This window comes from Podarcis vaucheri, assembly GCF_965113315.1.
Source record: "Podarcis vaucheri genome assembly, chromosome: 13".
NCBI lineage: Eukaryota > Metazoa > Chordata > Lepidosauria > Squamata > Lacertidae > Podarcis > Podarcis vaucheri.
The window spans coordinates 29,583,336-29,603,819 of record NC_138751.1 but is presented as its reverse complement, the minus strand read 5'-3'; the positions used below and the strand labels follow the sequence as shown (position 1 = coordinate 29,603,819).

The window sequence follows — 20,484 nt, the reverse complement described above, 5'->3', positions numbered from 1 at the left end:
CAGAACACTTCCTGGCCTCAGATGAGCACAGAAGTAGCTCCAGAATGACAGCTTATAAGACAGAGATATGGATTGCTCAGTGGGTGGAAGAAATATTAGAATTAAGCGTCAAGGAAACAGTGATGCTAAAAATGAAATACTCCTGACACCTCTGATCTTACCTGGGAGCCATTTCTTGAGTTGCTGGATCTTGAATGGATCCATCTTGTCTTCATGTTGTTGTTTCTTTTCTCTGCCCTCCCTTCATCTCTCTTTCTCTCCTATTTTTCCTTCTCTTTTTCTGGTTTCTCTATTTTCTTCATACTGTGAGCAGTTGTGAATGGGGTGGGCAGTGGGAAATTAAAAGAGGGTGGGCATTAAAAAGTGGTTTTCGCTGGCCTAAATCAGGGATGGGAAAACTGCTTTTCCAGATTATCAGACTCCAGTTCCCATCATCACAGACTGTTGAATGTGCTGCCTGGGGCTGATGAGAACAGGAGGCCAACAAAATTCCCACCCCTGGTCTAAATGGCTTATAACCTATTATAGTTTGAATTCAATCTGCCCCCCCCCGCCCCCCAAAAGAAGTTTTAAGATCTGGAAAAGGCAAACAAAAAAACTAAGGGAAAAACCATTTTGCATTATTTTTGTCTGTAATGGAAAAAAAAAAGCATGGCTAACTTCTTTCTATGGATTCTCAATTTTTATCCATCTCCTCACATTTGGGACCTGTCTTCCATTTCCCTGCACCTACCCCTCCAGAAGATGGCTTGCTTAAAGGCAAAGGTGAATACACTGAAAAAGAAGATGGCGTCTTGAATTCTGAACCAATGGAAAACCGAGGAGAGCCTGGGAGCCTTTATAACTGTCAGCAGGAGTATGGAGACTATGAGAGCATCGAGCTAGAGAGGCATTCTGGGCCGTACGACCTCATCAGGCCATCTAGTGGAAAGCTGATTTGCCACATTTGTGGGTTGCGCTGTGTCAGCCTCAATGTCTTGATGGTTCACAAGCGCAGCCACACTGGTAATTACTTTTAGTCCTTTCTATTTTATTTTATTTTTTAAAAAAATATTTATTAAGAATTTAAAAATTGCAAAAGAACATAAAAAGGAAACACAATAAAGAATTAACAAACATACATTACAATACATCTAAAATAAAGAAAAAACATAAACAACAAAGCAGCAGAAAAGAAAAAAACAACAACATTAAAACACATCCAGTGTTTCATAACTACCTTTCATTTATTTGTTTCATCGACCTCCTCACACCTCCCTTTTTGTATTCTAGTTCAATTTACTATCTCAGCAAATTCTTTCCATCTTTCTCAATTTTTTCCTGTAATATATCTTAGCGGTCTAACCTTTAATTTTTTCATTTTGACCCACTATCAATCAGCTTTTACTTAATTCTTTATGACATTTCTGCTAAAACCATATAACTTCATTCCAACATCCTTCTAACATTCATTGATTTTACAATGTTTTTGTAAATATACTTTAAATTTTTTCCAATCTTCTTCCACCAACTCTTCTCCCTGGTCTCGGATTCTGCCAGTCATTTCCGCCGGTTCCATATAGTCCATCAGCTTCATCTGCCATTCTTCCCTGGTGGGTAGATCTTGTGTCTTCCAGTACTTTGCAATGAGTATTCTTGCTGCTGTTATAGCATACATAAAGAAAGTTCTATCCTTCTTTGGCACCAATTGGCCGACGATGCCCAGGAGAGATGCCTCTGGTTTCTTCAAGAAGGTATATTTAAATATCTTTTTCATTTCATAGTAGATCATCTCCCAGAATGCCTTAATCTTTGGGCATGTCCACCAAAGGTGAAAGAATGTACCTTCAGTTTCTACTTTCTACTAGTGGAAAGCTGATTTGCCACATTTGTGGGTTGCGCTGTGTCAGCCTCAATGTCTTGATGGTTCACAAGCGCAGCCACACTGGTAATTACTTTTAGTCCTTTCTAAGGCAAGGCCGGTGTTAAATACATTTGATCTGGGCCCACTAAGTTTATCACCCCTGTGTTAAGTTGAGTGGGGAGTAGAGGTGGGGGGGAGAAATTTGATTCAGTTTGCATTTAAAGCCAAATTTATCACGTTGCCACTTCCTGAAAAAACACATGAGAACCAAAACACAGCTATCCTTCAAAATTTGCACTTATCTCATAGAATCATAGAATCATAGAGTTGGAGGAGACCACAAGGGCCATCGAGTCCAACCCCCTGCCAAGCAGGAAACACCATCAGAGCACTCCTGACATATGGTTGTCAAGCCTCTGCTTAAAGACCTCCAAAGAAGGAGACTCCACCACACTCCTTGGCAGCAAATTCCACTGTCGAACAGCTCTTACTGTCAGGAACTTCTTCCTAATGTTTAGGTGGAATCTTCTTTCTTGTAGTTTGGATCCATTGCTCCGTGTCCGCTTCTCTGGAGCAGCAGAAAACAACCTTTCTCCCTCCTCTATGTGACATCCTTTTATATATTTGAACATGGCTATCATATCACCCCTTAACCTCCTCTTCTCCAGGCTAAAGTAAATCTGAATTTTGCAAAGTAAATCTGAATTTTGCAATGTGGTTTTCCAACCAAAAATAGTGATTACAAAAAGAGTGGTCCCACTGAAATGAATGCCTCTGAATTAGTTGTCCTGTCCATCAATTTCAGTGGATCTGCTTCAAGCAAGAATTATGTTGCACACAACACCTAGTCTTTAAGCTGCCACAAGACTCTTGCTATTCCTGGTGAAGAATGCCACTAAGTTTAATTCAGGAAAGGAGTGTGCTGCGGCTTTCAAAAAAAATTGGGTATTGCCACTCTCAGTTGGCTGTTACCTTACCACCACCACCAACACACACACACACAATTTAGGTCTGTGGGGTGGCCCTTGCTTTCCCTCTTTCGGCCAGCGCTGGGTGGTGTGGCATCTGAAGCCCTGCCTGGCAGCCCTCAGGCAGAATTATGTATAATTTGTGTTTTTAGTATAGAGGCTATACACCTGCATGATAGCACTTAAGTGATACCTTTTTCTCCTCCTTCCATGGTGTTTTTAAGGTGAGCGCCCTTTCCAGTGTAACCAGTGCGGGGCCTCGTTTACTCAGAAGGGCAACCTTCTCCGCCATGTTAAACTTCACACCGGGGAAAAGCCATTCAAATGCCACCTTTGCAGCTATGCCTGTCAAAGGAGAGATGCGCTCACTGGTCACTTAAGGACACATTCTGGTAAGTGACTTAAAAAAAATACCGTGCTTTTCCGTGTAGAAGACAAGTTTTTTTTTACTCTAAAATAAGGTTAAAAATCAGGGGCGTCTTATACATGGATAGTGCATATGCAGGACAGGCGATTTGTTGCAGCTGCGAGCAGGAGCTTGTCAGCGGCAACTGGGTGGGTGATTGGTTGCTGCTGCAAGGGCTGCTTAAGATTGGCTGTTGATGTGGCAACTGTGTGTGCGATTTTGGGGGCATTCCCCTCCAAAAGAAGCTCAACAAATCTGGGCAATCCTTCCCGAAAAAAAGTTCAATAACTTTGGGCCATCTCTCCCCATTTTTTAAATTTTGGGCCCCCCAAAGTAGGGGGCATCTTATACATGGGGGCGTCTCGTATACGGTAAAAAACGGTAGTTCTTGCCCCCTCCCCCCACCTGCCCTCATTGAACGGCTCCAGTTCCTTTTCCTCTTCACTTTCAGTCTTTCAAACTCTTTACCACCCGCTTTGCCATGAGTAATTACTTTTGCATCCAAATAGTGTGTGAGAGTCAACTAACCACACAAGATTGATCAAAGCCATTGATGCTGATGTGTCACACTTATCTAGGAAACTGTGATGAAGTCACACCGTTTTTGTGTGTGTGTGTTATAAGCAATCAACTTTATAAAGAGAATTGATGTCTAGTCTTTGCATCATGCATGTGGAAGCACTGGATGCTGATTGGCAGAGCTGCTGTGATGTCACAAAATGTTCACAAATCGTTTAGTGCCATCGATTAGCATTTTAGTCTTAAGAGAGAAGGTCAGTCCGGCTGGGAATAACATCTCACACAACCTGTAGGGACAGGAGTAGCTTTCTGATGCACGTTGAAGGTTGTGGGGGAGAGCAAAGGAGCAAGGGGACCTGGAATCATAGAATCAGAGAACTGTAGACTTGGAAGGGATCCTGAGGGTCATTTAGTCTAACCCTCTGCAGGGCAGCAATCTCAATTTCCTCCAACAGTAGAAGTAGAACATACATAGCCTTCATGTCTAACAGCCATTGTTATTATCCTTTGTGAATTTGACTACTCCTCTTTTAAAGCCATACAAGCAAGATAGCTGAAGGACCTGTGCAGAGCAGGCTAAAAGGAGAAGGGAACTTGATAAAATTTGAGAAAGAAGATGGGAGACAAAAGGAGGCTAATGAGAAAGGGGGCTCTGAGGAAATTTCAAAGTGCGTAAGGACAGCAGGAGCTGTGTACATGAAGCGTGAGAAGGGCTAGGCAGAGAGGCTGGAGAAAATAGGACAGAATGGGTGCCAGAGACATGGAGTAGTCATGGAGAAAGCAGGACTGGGGTAAAATCTCCCATAGAGCCCTGGAACATTAGGAACTATGTACCGTAGGCAAGAAGAAAGTGGACAGATAAGGGAGGTTTGGGAGACTGGCGTCTACGGGCCATACAGAGAAATCTTGTTGGTGACATGGACCCACACTTTGCTCTTCTGCATTTTCCTTCAGCTGCAAAATGGGTACAGTTGGGATTGGAGGGGAAATATTCAACGTCACTGTCAAATATTTAAGCCCACTGGGCAATTGGGTATCTGGAATTATTCCAGTCCCTGATGCAATCTGATCGCTCATGCAGGAGAATTCAAGGGATGAACAAGGCAATGATTTTAAGCCACTGGTTTACATATTAAAATTGATGTGTCAGAAACACAGTACATGCACAGAAAGATAACAGTCCTTTTGTTTGCTTGCTTATTCCTCCTAGTGGAGAAACCATTCAAGTGCGAATTCTGTGGACGGAGTTACAAACAAAGAAGCTCATTGGAAGAACACAAAGAGAGATGCCGGACTTACCTGCAGAACGCTACCCTTGGTGAAGCTGGTGAGCCCCTCAAAATTAATTAGATGCAGAGAATTCTGAATTAAGTTGGAGTATTGAGGAGGGGATAGATCCTGGAACAGAGTTTCATGAACAATTGTTTCCCTCCCTTCGCGAGGGAAATCCATGTGGCTCTGAGGAATCAAATAATTTCAGGCATGTAGACCTTCCTCCATCGTGGCGAATTTTGTGCATAGTTGCTATAAACAGATCCTATTACCAGGAATTAATTCAATCTCAAATAACATATTCAGACATGCTTTTATAAAAAAAAAAGTCTATTTAAATGCCCCAAGGCAGTGGGAGAGGATACAGCTGCCATTCCACCAGTAGCCTCAGCCAGTTCTAATCCACTCTGCCTGTTGTACAAATCCGGCCTCTGGTTTTACCCCATTATCCCCTTGGAAGGCCAAAGATAGTGGTGGAGGGATGGGGTGGTAAGCAAAGCAGTTGTCTCAAGGCATTTTAAAGGGCCGACTGGGATCTTTGAGCATTCTGGTTTGTTGCTTCTGCAGCACAAGGTGGATGGGAAGTTCCTGGCAACATCCACCCCAATTTATAGGGTCACAGCCACACCATACATTTTAAAGCACATATGGATCTCATGGCTCTCCCCAAAGAATCCTGGGAATTGTAGTTCTGTGACGGGTTAAAAACAACAGTTCCCAGGATTCTTTGCTGTTAAAGTGGTAAAAATTTGCTTTCAACATACGGCTTGGATGTGGCCAAGGAGCGAAGCAGAGAAGTTGCAATTGGAAATATAGTGGATTGTAGTCTGAAGATAAATGGGCATTTAGGCTCAGGGCCTTTTCTGTGGTGGCACCTTAAAGGTGGAATGCAACTCTGCTCAGAAGCGCAGCTGGAACCTGCTCTTGTTGTTTTTACTGTAGATCTTATTGGTTGATTAGGCTGCGGCTTATAATAAATAACACCCCGCCCCAAATAAAGAACAACATGTTTATGAACTCGCATTCAACATTTTAGATTTCACTTGAACTATGGCGCAATTCGTAAATGTTGGGTTAATTTCAAAAACTTGCCAGTCACATGACAGTGGCATAAAGGATGATTTATTGGTATGATCAACTGATGTCAGTATAGGAATATATATGTATGTATGTATGTATGTATGTATGTATGTATGTATAGATAGATAGATAGATAGATAGACAGATTAGATATAGATATAGATATAGATATAGATATAGATATAGATATAGATATAGATATAGGTGTGTGTGTGTGTGTGTGTGTGTATATGTATGTACTCCTTTTGTTACTAAAGCATGGAAGGGAAACGATTGTGGTTGTTGCAAGCAGGGAGGATCTGTGGGCGTACCAAATCTAGCTTGAACTACTCGGAGGAGTGAGTGTGGGGGATTTTGCTCCGGGTTTGTCTTCTCTGAGGCGTCTCATCTGCGTTTTGACTGCTCCTCTGGAATTTGCCATTGATTGAAAAGGTTAGCATTTGCGACCACATGGCTGGGAAGGAAGGAAAAAAAAGTTCATACCCCAAACCCTGCATGCAGCGTTGTAATTCAAACGTGACTCCTATGCCTGATCAGAGATCCTTATCGGGCCCCTAATCAGTTGTCTCGTTCCGTGCTCCATTCCCCTAATGACCACATCATTTGGTGTGACAGGAAGCAAGGCCGCTCATTCAGGTCTCATTTAGCACTTCTGAGGTTATGTTAACCAAACCCTCTCGCTGTGAGAAATGTGAAACTGCTAAGGCCTGGGCTGACAGAAGTCTCATGTTGGGAACAGCCTGAATTGCACCCTGAAAAGGCATGCCGTTGCTACGTTGCTAGAATAGAGGACCAAAGGAGAAAGAGAGAGAGGGGGGTTGGGGAGGGGATATGTAAAGGTAAAGGGACCCTAACCATTAGGTCCAGTCATGGCTGACTCTGGGGTTGCGGCGCTCATCTCGCTTTATTGGCCGAGGGAGCCAGCGTACAGCTTCCGGGTCATGTGGCCAGCATGACTAAGCCGCTTCTGGCGAACCAGAGCAGCGCATGGAAACGCGTTTACCTTCCTGCCGGAGTGGTACCTATTTATCTACTTGCACTTTGATGTGCTTTCGAGCTGCTAGGTTGGCAGGAGCAAGGACCAAGCAACGGGAGCTCACCCCGTCGCAGTGATGTGAACTGCCGACCTTCTGATCGGCAAGCCCTAGGCTCTGTGGTTTAACCCACAGCGCCACCCGCGTCCATTTGGGGAGGGGATAAGAGCACCCAAAAAGTTGGTGCTTTCTGCTTCCCCTTTACCCTCCCCTTCTATGCTCACTTGCAGTACAGGGATCCTTCTGTCCCTAGGCCGCACAAGAAGTCTCCTTACCACCATCAAAACCGATCTTTCACTTCCCTCACAGTATCTGTACTAATTATTAACATTTTGTGACAATCCCTTCCCCACTCCACGTTTAGATTGTACATCTTTTGGCATCACAGCAGCACTTCAGTAAATAAATGGCTGGGGAAGCTAATGTCACGTGATAAGATCTGGGGTGGGGAGCCTTGTTCCTAGGTGTGAATGGTGCCCCTCCAAGTCTTTCTGTCTGGCCCTGGGGGCTTTCCCCAAGCCACACCCCCTCACCCATGCCTTCCTCGAGCACCTCTGCCGGGCTGAAATGTGTCCTTGAGCTCTGATAATGCCTATTGTTTGTCTGTGTGGAGATGTTGGGGGAGTGGGGGTGCATAGGAAAAAAACCATTTTTTTCAAAAAAAAGATGGCTGAAAAATAGCTGTGTAAACGTAAGAGTTACACCTGCTGCTCCCCCCACTTTGGCCTTTGATTCTCTCTCTCCCCCCCCCCCACTGGCATGCTGCCCCTGGAAGATTTTCCATGATGAAACTGAGACTAAAAAAGGTTTGGGCTACAAACTTTAATTGACTTGCTTAGTAGTGTGATTTTTCTTTGATTAGTCACTGGGTCCCATTTAATTGGTGGATCTGAGAAAAGTGGTCACAAATCAATTTTGGGGGGCTAATATTCACTTATAATTAAATGTAACCAATCAATCAATCAGTTTACTAATTGCCTGCCATTTAGTACAGTTTAATCAGCTAAAATTATTTCATGGTTAGAGAGCTGTTGTGTTACTGCGCTGCAGATTGTGCATGTAAGTTTGGCTGCAACTCAGGTGATGATCTCCACCAGGCAGGTTGCAGGTGGATGTGGCATCCGTACAAAGAAAAGCACAACTCTACACGCATAAAGCTACTGTGTCCGAGGGAAGGATTCTAGTTTTGCCTTCTGCTAGTTCACAGTACACTCAGGGATTTTGGTTTTGTTTATTTGGGGTTTTGCTTGCTTGCTTGCTTGCTTGTTTGTTTGTTTATCTTGCTCCCTCCCCGCCAGTTGTAGTTCAGATTGGTACAGCCCAGTCTCGGGTTGACCATTTCAGCGAAGATCCTAACCCCATTTACCTGGGAGTAAGCCCCACTGACTTCACTAGTTTTTACTTATGGATTGCACTGTTAGCAAGTTCTTTCAAGTAGCAAACTACTATTCAAAGCCCAGAATAGTCTCTTCATGTGACACAGCCCAGTACTATCTTGTCTTTATTTCTCACCATCCCCGAAACACAACCAGACTTGGATGTCGGCTCATGTGTTTTCTCCTCCATTTCTCCCGCCATACTCGAAGTTATGTTTTTGCCCTCCTGCCTCCTGCATCCTTAAACTGAAAAGAGAAAGATGTTGCATAGCACTTTTACAGCCCTGTTGTTTTAGGGAGGAAGGGAGAGGCACGCCCTAGCCTCGCTTATCCTAGAGCTCAGGCTGCTGAGGTGTTTTCACACTGAGGCTTAAGGCAGTTGCTGCTGCTATCAGCTCTGCAATGTGTGAAATCTACAATTGGCAGAATGACCATTTGCATTACAAATGCTTCTTCTCTCCCACTTTCTCTTGTGCGTTAGCAAAGGCTGAAAATGCACTTAGAATGTAGAAATAGACACTGAAAGTTCCGTTTTTAAGTAGCATTCCTGTTGTGCACAAGAAGTTCTTTAAATTCTCTCTCTCTTTCTGCTTTCCTATTTCCCTCTTTTATGTATCTGTAGGGAAGCCTGGGACAGAGGGACGTGGGTGGCGCTGTGGGTTAAACCACAGAGCCTTGGGCTTGTTGATAAGAAGGTTGGTGGTTCGAATCCCTGTGACGGGCTGAGCTCCCGTTGCTCGGTCCCTGCTCCTGCCAACCTAGCAGTTCGAAAGCATGAAGTGCAAGTAGATAACATGTTCAAATATATAAAAGGATGTCACATAGAGGAGGGAGAAAGGTTGTTTTCTGCTGCTCCAGAGAAGCGGACACGGAGCAATGGATCCAAACTACAAGAAAGAAGATTCCACCTAAACATTAGGAAGAAGTTCCTGACAGTAAGAGCTGTTCGACAGTGGAATTTGCTGCCAAGGAGTGTGGTGGAGTCTCCTTCTTTGGAGGTCTTTAAGCAGAGGCTTGACAACCATATGTCAGGAGTGCTCTGAAGGTGTTTCCTGCTTGGCAGGGGGTTGGACTCGATGGCCATTGTGGTCTCCTCCAATCCAGAAAGCTCTGTTGCCAACACCCATTTGCAATAATAAGCCTTCATCTGGGAGCATCCTCACACACCCCATGACCCAATCTCCTATGCATAACTCTACACCTTGTGCTATATCGGTCTCCAGGCTCACAGGCGAGGCACTGGGTATTGACATGCACAGCTCCTGCAGCCAGGGCCGGCCCAAGACTTTTTGCTGCCTAAGACAGAACAGCACATGATCCCTTCCCCCTCAAAAAATGAGGGGCATGGTATCTAAGACTAAGCATGTCATTTTGGCACCCGAGACAGAAAATCCACCAAGTGCCTCTCCCTCAGAGTAAAAATGCAATAAGAATACATGAAACAATTTGCTGCCCTTTCATGACACCCAGAACCTGTTGCCTCAAGCAATTGCCTTGCACTACCTAATGGTTGGACCAGGCTGTACCCTATGCTAAAATTCTGCACCAGGCAATCCACATTCTTTCTTGAGAAAAGCTGCATTAAGTCACCCCAGCCATAAGGTTTGTAAACCTGTTCTTTCTTTTTTTCCAAAAAAGCAAACGAAAAAGGAAAGACAGAAACATGAATTTCTTAGGAAACTGAATTTTGCGCCCGCAATCACATAATGTGCACTTTCTGTGCTTCCACAGAATTGTGGCACGTGCAACACCTTGCCTATTGAGGCCAGTCTTTTTTTCAATCAGGACAACAGTCCTCAACGTGCTACAGTCCCAGCAGTGATTAACCAGGCCCCCTCCCCCTCATCCATGTTGACTAATTTCTGTACTGCGGTTTTGGGACAGGAGTGCTTTGAAGGCCCTCTGCCTTCAGTTTCAAAATGCTGTGTAAAGTGCAAGCAAGCAAATTAAGTAATCTGCCTATGGCCCTTTTTGTGTGTATGTGACTAATTTCAGTGCCAATTCAAATATGCCTGAGGTGAGTTTGAAGCTAAGTTGTCAAAACAAGTTGTCGAAAGGGTTAACTTACAGTGCTGCAAGTTTCATCTATCACGCCTTTGTGGTTAATGCTGTGTTATTTTATTTAAGCACACATTTTATTCATTATGGGAACCTTCCTCTGGGACAAATTTCAAAGAGGTCATCATTTTATGTTCTCTGGAAAAGCCACAGAGAGACCTTGTGGCCATCTGCTGTTAAAAGAAGGATGCTGGATTAGGGGGAACCTTCGATATTATTCAGAGGGGCTCTTATTCCTTATTTACAGTGGTACCTCGGGATACAGACGCTTCTGGTTACAGACTCCGCAAACCCAGAAATAGTACCTCGGGTTAAGAACTTTGCTTCAGGATGAGAACAGAAATCGTGCGGCGGCAGCGGGAGGCCCCATTAGCTAAAGTGGTACAGTGGTACCTCGCAAGACGAATGCCTCGCAAGACGAAAAACGTGCAAGACGAAAGAGTTTTCCTTTTTTTAGTCGTTCCGCAAGACAAATTTCCCTATGGGCTTGCTTCGCAAGATGAAACGTCTTGCGAGTTCTTGCGAGTTTGTTTCCTTTTTCTTAAAGCCGCTAATAGCCGCTAAGCCGCTAATAGCCGTGCTTCGCAAGACGAAAAAACCGCAAGACGAAGAGACTCGTGGAACGGATTAATTTCATTTTGCAAGGCACCACTGTACCTCCAGTTAAGAACAGTTTCAGGTTAAGAACGGACCTCCAGAACGAATTAAGTTCTTAACCCTAGTTACCACTGTATTTATTTTCATACATTATCCCCGGGGGTGGGGAACCTTTCCAGCTTGGCAGACAAGATCTTTATCCCCCCCCCCACTCCACAGGCCGGCTTTAACAGGTGGGCGGGAGCCACCCATCTGTCAATCACCTGGCATCATGGAATTCAAGGCAGTGTATTTGTGGTTCCCAGGCCATCCGCCATGTAGGCCCTGCCCAGATACAGACCTGTGGCACTCCAGCAAGATGGTGGCCTGTAGACCTTGGGACCCTTATGTTTTCAGCCTTAACACCCTAAATGGGTTCATAGAGACACTGAATTCATGAAGGTGAATCATCTTTCAGGTCAATTTAAAATGTTGTTAGGGATTACCTGAATTTTATTTCATTTTATTTTTTGGTACTGTGAATTTTTATTATTACTTCATTTGTTTTGCAAAAAATTACATGGAAATAAATTTTTAAAAATGGACTTGTAAAAAAGGCCTGCATTCAATGTGACATAAGCTTTCAGGGACCACCAAAATATCAGATGCAGTGGGTTTATGCAGCTACAATGTATTTTTGAGTATTTAGGATGCCACAGATTTGTCCTTCCTCTTTTTAAAATAAAAATTAAAATTCTGAGAAATCTTCTGGGTTTGTGTGAGGTTGTGGCCAGTACTATCAGAGCCACCCACTGTTACCCTATGAAGTCTGTGTGACCTACAACACACCCAGCACTTTCTCCTTTCTACATATTGTGCGGAGAAATGCATTGAGAACAAGCCGCCTCTCAGAAAAAGTTGCCTGTTAATCCCAGCAATCTCATTAAAGAGCTAGCAACAAGCTTCCAAGAAATAGTGACATGGCTCCAAACTGAAGAGTACACAGTTGGAAAATCTCTGCTCCAGACTGCCGTGGGGTGGAGCCACAAAGCTAGCAGGTGGGAGGGAGAGGCGAAGGGCGGTGGGGAGGGTGGCGCAGTGCAAATCTTCTGGCAGGAGTGCCAGATTGACTCTGCCAGTGTGTTTGCACTGTGCTGACACCCCGGCGCCTTGTCTCTCTCCTGGTAAGCAACGGTGACCCGCCTGCGAGGAAGTTCGTGTAGCGGCTTGGCCCCACCTGGTGAGCCTCTTATTCCTGTTGGATGCAAGGCCAGATCTATAGACAGAACGTGAAGAATATTAGCAGTCCTCTAACTGGACCCTTTACTTCCCATTGGGATGGAGAGATTTAACTCATTGTTGTTGTTCTGTCTTGCTTTATTAACATAGTGACAAAGGGGATTTTTCTGCATTGAAACTTTCCTTGCTGTTTTCTCTTTATAGCATTCTTCAGAGTTTGTGATCCTTGTAAACCAGTAAGCATTGTTTTGTGTGCTTTTGTTTTTTAAAAGAAAGAAATCACAGATCCGTTGGAATCACTGCTTCCTTGCTTTCAGTTTAAGTCTTTGTCTTCCAAGCCTTCCTGGGCTTTGCTCTCCTTATATCTTTTATACAGTGGTACCTCGGGTTACATACGCTTCAGGTTACGTACGCTTCAGGTTACACACTCCGCTAACCCAGAAATAGTGCTTCAGGTTAAGAACTTTGCTTCAGGATGAGAACAGAAATCGGGCTCCGGCGGTGCAGCGGCAGCAGGAGGCCCCATTAGCTAAAGTGGTGCTTCAGGTTAAGAACAGTTTCAGGTTAAGTACAGACCTCCGGAACGAATTAAGTACTTCACCCAAGGTACCACTGTAGATATTGATGCCCATGACTTTCACTCTTCCACCATTGCCGCCCTCGGCCACCAGAACTCATTGTTGTTGTGATATTTCTGCAGGTGTGATATTTCTGCAGACTCTCCATTCTCTCCTGCTTCCCCTCACAAGGCGCTGCCTCTGTCTTGCCCTTCTTCTGTAAAACACAATTCTTCCATTAAGCCTTTTGTCCTGAAGCTTTTCTTCGACCCCTTTGCACCTTATATCATCCTGAAAACAGCCTAGGCCGCTCTTCAGTTGCAGCTGCATAGGAGCCTCTTTTCCATAGTGACGCCCCAGGCAAAGTGGGAGGCTGTGTGCGAATGATGCAGCCACATTGAAAAGGAGGCTCACTGCATGGACCGTTCTGCATACGAACTCTTTCCTTGTCATCCCTCCCTTCTGCTTTGCTGTCACCTCTTTAGATTATAAACTCCTCAAGGCAGAGACTCCCCCCCCCCACACCTTATGTAATAGTATGTGTCATGTACCTCAGTTGCTCTGTATAATTTAATAAATAATGATCACTCCCACTAATAGCAAACTCAGTTGCTGAGGGCCAACAGGGTCAGAGGCAGTTTGCTGGGAAGGGTGGAGCTTCTATGTCAGTTTCCCAGCAAATGGGTTGCTGTTGCATCCCAGAGAGAATAGGGAGTGTGGAAACAGCAGGGAAGTTGGTGCAGTAAAAACGCACTGGCAAAGCCAATCTGGCACTCCTGCCAGAAAGTTTTCACCGCACTGGCCTCTCTCTACTCCCTGCCTCCTGGAAAGCAATGGCAACCAGCCTGCTAGGAAGCTAACATAATGGTTCTGCCCCAGCTGGCGAGCTGCTTCTGAACAGGATAGTAACCAAAATAGGGCCACTGAGAAATAAGAGAGAGGACTTTGCATGCTTAGAGGAATCCCAGAGTTTGCAGAAGTACAAAGAATATTGGGCTTTGAAGGCTAAAATAACATCAGCATCCCTAACCCCCCCAACCCCCAACCCCCCCCAGTGAGCATGCTCAGTGATCACAGAATGCTAAGTATCTGTTTGGGTGGGCTGGGGAGTGAAAAGTGATGGGGAGGGAGAATTGAATGTTGTCTTGCGGAGAGGTTATGACTGGCTGGAGCACTGAACAGTAGCATTCCACAATAAAGCATTCTGTTTCAAACAGTGCTAATATTAATGATAAACCAAGCATGTTTCAAAGGGTGAAGATGTTGTGGTTCCATCAAAGCGCTTTTTTTCTTAGCACATCCATCAAAGGGCTGAACGCTCCCCTTTCGCGTTTGCCTTTTCATGTGTTCTGGGCCTGCCTGCAGGTGTCTTGCAAGTCTTACTCAAAATCAAATGGAAAGATGGGCGGGACAAAGTCTCCCTCTGCGTTTCACAAACTACAAGGTCCAGACTGTTCATTAGCAAGAGGAAGTGTACAATCAAGATGTTAATTCCGTTAGGTTGTTTGCTCCCCTTTTGTGAGTCTGAGAAATTGCAGGGTTTCAGAGTGTGTGGTGTTTTTGCCCCTTAGCTCTGCTGACCACAGGGGTGAAACAGAGGTTTGAGAACAACAAGAAGAAAACAGCTACTCTACCACAAGTTCCACTCAGCTTTCCTGGCTGAAGTGTTGAGGGCAACTATCTCTTTTCCCCTTCTTTGCTACACCTCTCTCTCTCTCTCTCCCTCTCTCCCTCCCTTTCTTTTCGTTCTCCCCTCTTTTCAGCCTGATTTTTCTCTTCGTTTTCCCTCATCTAGAAAGCGTGGAGGGAAGGCACATCAAATCCGAGATGGGGACTGAACGGGCCCTTGTGCTGGACCGCTTAGCAAGCAACGTGGCCAAACGGAAAAGTTCCATGCCTCAGAAATTCATTGGTAAGAGAAAACATGCTTTTATCATGAAATCGCACTGGAATTGTGTTGGTGAAGAACTCACATGTTTGTCCTGCCTGGGATGATTCGAAAGCTTATGTTGGTGCAGGAATTAATAGCGTACCTTGTACAGGAAGTTGCGTTCACAACCAGATCCCTGATGAAGTGCTCGTTGGTGCCTGTTTGTTCCTCTTCTCCCTGCTTTCATTTCAATGAAGTGGGCAGCTTTATGTGCATTTGCAGGGTTCTCCCTGAAAAGACTAGGAAAGCTATTAAGGCTGCTGATTCGAACTCTGGAGACTTCAAGAGAGCATTGGATTGATTTCCAGTGAGATCAGCACTGGTCCAATATATAGCCCAAACCCAGAGAGCTGTGATTCAGAAGGCACGTAAACAGCTTGGAGCTGTGCTACCGGTTTGTTTATGAGTACCTATGAAGCAATAGACATAATTCTTACCCTAAGGCAGGATGCAGCCTTTGTTACAGCAGATATTCTTTGCGGAAAGATATTTTAGCTGCCCGATGGCCTGTGAACTGATTAATTGATTGACTTTAACTGTGTTGCATATTTCCAAAATTTCAATAAGAGGGTAGCAGCTTACAATTGCTAGAAGGGAACTGCAGTCTTAATATTTTCTTTTCCATCCATATCGAAACCACACCTAAGGATCAAATAGGGTTAAGCATAATAAACAATTGTGCCCTTAATTCACAGCCCCTCTAATTAAAATTTACGCTTGCCAATTAAAGATGGCTCCTGCTGATTAGATTACTCTGCTAATTAAACCAGTTTATGATTGAACCCATTTTGTGTCTTTGATTGCACAGATACTATTAATTGGGGCATTTGTGTGTCGGTTGAGGACCCAATATGTTTGTGCCTCTCTGCCTGTACTTGCACATAGGTGCACAAAACAAAAAAGGACATACACATGTTTGGTGGCTTTATAGACGCCGTTTCCTTTTACTTTTAGCTTTACTGTTTTTGACATATTTTGAATATGAAATACAGAGAACGGCTCTGATAAACTTCTTCCAGTAATTACTTTGCCAAGTTATCCCATGAAAGATTAATATTACTTAGTACTATTGGGCAGTATTTAACTACGTTTTACCCAGAGCAATCCCATTGAACATTAATTTCAATTTCTGTTCTTCTCTGAGTAAAACATAGTTGAATACCATCCATTATTTATAATAAAATATTAGTACGCTTAATATTGGAACTACTGTTGGTATTGCTAGTCTTTATACTGTTGTTGTTTTTAAAATACTGTACTGATATTTTAATTCTACTTAATTCTATTAGATATTTTATAATGTCATATTTTTGATATGCTTATCAAAAATTTGCAGAGTGAGCTTATGCAGTTTGCAATTTGTAAGAGCAAAAGAAAACACATTTGAAAGACAAGTGGAAAAACTGAAAATCTTCAAATAACAGATTCATTTTGTCCATTAGCATTTACATCTATTCACATATTATCAAAATCTCAGTTTAGGAGCCTTTGAAAGAAATGGATAAAACAGTTTATCAACAAAAACTACCACATTACTGGGCAGGGGGAAAGGGCATGGTTAATAATTAGGATATGTTGGATTTCTATCATACTGGATGCAAAAGAAATTAATAAACGAGCATGCACTTAACTCCTGTGCTCACTGCTTAAAATAGTGTTATTCATGGAGTAATTCACTAAACGTTTAGTTGATTTACTGAATTAAAGGTTGGTTCCCCAACTTTTCAACCATTCACCTGTAGCTCTGCCTTAAGCAGCTGTCTGATGCTAGCAAGTTACCTTGCATGTTTCCATGCTATTAAAAAACAAGAACACTTAGCTCACACAGCACAGTAAGGCCATATGTCATGGGTGATTTAGTAGAGATTCCTGCATTGGAGGGGGTTGGACTAGATGACCCTTGGAAGGTCCCCTTCAATCTCTATGAGTCTGTGATTCTAGGGCAGCTGCAACCTCCCCTACAGTTGTACCTAACACTATGTGATACAGTACCTTTGGAACTCAAGAGGCCCGGTTTTCTTGTCTCCAACCTGTCTTTGTGTATCATTCATTCTTTCTTTCTCTCTCTCTCTCTCTGAATTTCAGAATAGAGCAGGGTGTTTTCGTTTCAGGTACAAAAATGTCCGAGGCCAAACACCCCCCTTCTACTTCTTTACCTCAAGCTCAAGTTAAACATGAACCTACTATAATTTTATTTTTGTTTTTTTCTAGAATTTTTATTGAAAATTTAATATACAAAAAAAAGATGCACGGGGAAAAACTCTGCTATGCTTAATAGAGGAGAATCTAAATAATACAATTTAAAGTAATTTTTTGTTATGATAGTGCTGCTATAATAATATAATAATATCAAACTATAAACGTCCAAGCAGTATACACAGTTTTACAATATTTTGGACCTTATCAATCCAGTAAATTATAAAGACACTCAATTCTTCACACCCCCCCCCCAAAATATAATCACCTGACTGTCCGCCTTCTCTGGCACTTACCATATTTGTGAGTTTGTCCGTTGTTGTTATTTAATTATATTATTACAGGTATTTGTGAACAATATCCCAAATTTTGATTACCCAATTGTACAGGGATGGTGCCTTTGATTTCTTCCAGTTATAACAGATAACTATTCCTCTGGAAGTCAGTAAATGCTGAACCAGTTCAATCTTCCTTTAATGCTATGTCTTCAACGTAGCCAAATATTTACTGGATTTATATCCCACCTTTTTTCTCCAAGAAGCTCAAAGTGGTGTACATGGTTCTCCCCCTCCTCATTTCATCCTCACAACAACCCTGCGAGGTATATTAGGGTAAGAGGCAGTGACAGGCCAAGGTCACCCAGTGAGCTTCACGGCAACAATTATTAGGTCACGTGTATCCTATTATTGGGACGCGGGTGGCGCTGTGGTCTAAACCACAGAGCCTAGGACTTGCCGATCAGAAGGTTGCAGGTTCGAATCCCCGCGACAGGGTGAGCTTCCGTTGCTCAGTTCCTGCTCCTGCCAACCTAGCAGTTCAAAAGGACGTCAAAGTGCAAGTAGATAAATAGGTACCACCCCGGCGGGAAGGTAAATGGCGTTTCCATGCGCTGCTCTGGTTCGCCAGAGGCGGCTTAGTCATGCTGGCCACATGACCCAGAAGCTGTACGCCGGCTCCCTCGGCCAATAAAGTGAGATGAGCGCCGCAACGCGAGAGTCATCCGCGACTGGACCTAACAGTCAGGGGTCTCTTTACGTATCCTATTATTACCTTGATTTCAGTTGCTACATCCTCCCAGAATTTTTAAACTTTGAGGACAGCCCAGAAAATATGCAGCATTCTTGCATTCTCCACTCTGAATCTCCAGTGTCGATCACTAGCAGTATTATATATGTTTGGGACATGATGGTTTTAAATACCAGTGGAGCATAAACTTTTAAAAACTTCATCTAAAAGATAGCACAGGTTATTGGGGGACTTTTGGCCATATCCACTTCCATGGATCTGTCTGAATTTCTTGTCCAAGATCTTGATTCCAACAGTTCAGATAGAAATTTCATTCTAATTCCTGGCTCTGTACCAGTTTGTATATTTAGCATAATACCGTTTTTGAGCCTTCCTTCAAAATCAAATTTTATAAGCCGAGATCTCTCTGGTACTGTATTTTTTATCTGATCTTGCTGCAAACGCCCTGAGACTAACTGCCATCCTCTCTCTTTTAATGTCTTGAATAAAAATAAAGTTGACCTTAATTCCCCACCCTACCCCTGACTCTGCAAAGGCCGAGGGGAAAGATTTGTTCACCTTAACCACAGCGGGCTCTCTCTGACATTTACAAACAAGAGTCAGTAGTCACCTGTGCAAAAACGGTGTGTGGTGTTTGTTTGCACCTACAGCCTGCACACCTTTGATGGACAAGATCCTTTCGGTACATTACGAACCAGCAGCACTACCTGAGCTCAGGTTGTGATTATGAAGGCAGCAGGTGATGCTCACTTGTCACTGGGATTGGGGGGTTTCACAGAGTTTGGGCCCCTTCACTCACCCACCAATCCATGCTTGTTCGCAGAGTTCAGCTGGGAGATTGTTTATACGCAATAACTACTCAGTGGTGCCAATGTGTATGGTGAACAATGTGATAGAGCAGAGAAAAAACAGGTTCTAACCACTGCTCACTGCTATAAAAGCTTGGTACGTTATTTGCTTTGAGCCTGATCTACCTTGCTGTCTTTTGCCGAGGATAAAATGGGTGAAGCCCTGCCTGTCAACCTAAGCTCCTTGGAGGAAGGGCAGAATAAAAATGCACTATGTCAAAATGAAATGTCGGAATGCACATTACTGCGGCAAGCTGCAAGTGGGAACCAACCATTTAAGGAAGGTTGTGGATGAATGGCTCTTTTCACTTCTTGACTCATCCACAGCAGGGGTTTCCCTCCCAGAAGAGCCAAGAGTATAAATATTCTCAGTACATGGAGTAAAAGGTGGAGCGGTGGCAAGAGTTGCAGAGAAGTAAGGCAAGGTATCAGAAGGTCAGCAGTTCGAATCCCCACGACGGGGTGAGCTCCCGTTGCTCAGTCCCTGCTCCTGCCCACCTAGCAGTTCAAAAGCACGTCAAAGTGCAAGTAGATAAATAGGTACCACTCCGGCAGGAAGGTAAACGGCGTTTCCATGCGCTGCTCGGGTTCGCCAGAAGCGGCTTAGTCATGCTGGCCACATGACCCGGAAGCTGTACGCCGGCTCCCTCGGCCAATAAAGTGAGATGAGCGCCGCAACCCCAGAGTCGGCCACAACTGGACCTAATGGTCAGGGGTCCCTTTACCTTTTCTAAGGCAAGGCATAATGTGAGAACATGCCTGTGGCACAAATTTTAAACGAGCATAAGACATTCTCTCACCCAAAGGAATTCTGGGGACTGTAGTTCTCTGAGAGGAGGAACAGAAGTCTAACTGAGGAGACACAGACCCCTCACCAAACCAGAATTCTTTGGAAGAAGCCATGACAGCTGACATAAAAACAACGTATGTTAATTTTGTAGATACACCCTTTGAGCTTCTATGACCTGTTAACAGGGGCCTGCTTCATTTTGTTAAGGCACATAAAAATGTAACATGTTACGACCCAAACAACAGCCTTGCTGTGTGAGCTGAAGTGATCAGGCCTGAGACACACAACCTGGCATCTTTATTTTCAAGGGAATGCAAAGATGTAAGGCTAAACCACCTGACAAAATAGAAGTTTTGTTTCCTACCCAAATTTTACACAGCTAGAGTGCCCTCTCCCTGATGAGAAGGGCATCCCTCTCTCTTCCCTTATAGGAACAGTTATACCCCCGAAATAGACTAATCATATATATATCATATATATATATATATGTCAAGGATGGGATGATACTCACACAAAGGATCCTGGCCAGGGATCCTTGTAGCAAGCAAAACAAGGAAAAGGTGAGGCACGGGAGAAGGAGATGCTGCAGACACCTGTTGCCTCTTGGGGTTTGACTGGATAGTCTTCTCCGAATTCAAACTGCAAGAAAACTGTTTTTATAGAGACATGGGGTGGAAAGCAAAGTCCTGTTCCACAGGATCCAGAACGCCACAAGGTTGCAAAAGCAACACTGCCAAAATACAGGTTCTAGGTATCAAAAAATGTC

The 20,484-nt window shown here is 43.8% G+C and overlaps 1 protein-coding gene across 7 annotated transcripts in view; it reads left to right on the top strand.

The window, feature by feature from the left end:
* The window catches only part of IKZF3 (IKAROS family zinc finger 3), a 68,168-nt gene that overhangs the window by 26,177 nt on the left and 21,507 nt on the right, over positions 1 to 20,484 (top strand). For 3 of the 7 annotated variants that reach the window (XM_082197302.1, XM_082197301.1, XM_082197300.1), the window contains 4 exons: positions 742 to 1,005; positions 3,036 to 3,203; positions 4,947 to 5,063; positions 14,724 to 14,840. In XM_082197302.1, the coding sequence (XP_082053428.1) occupies positions 742 to 1,005; positions 3,036 to 3,203; positions 4,947 to 5,063; positions 14,724 to 14,840 (666 nt within the window). The other 4 variants (XM_082197303.1, XM_082197304.1, XM_082197306.1 and 1 more) reach the window with 4 other exon arrangements.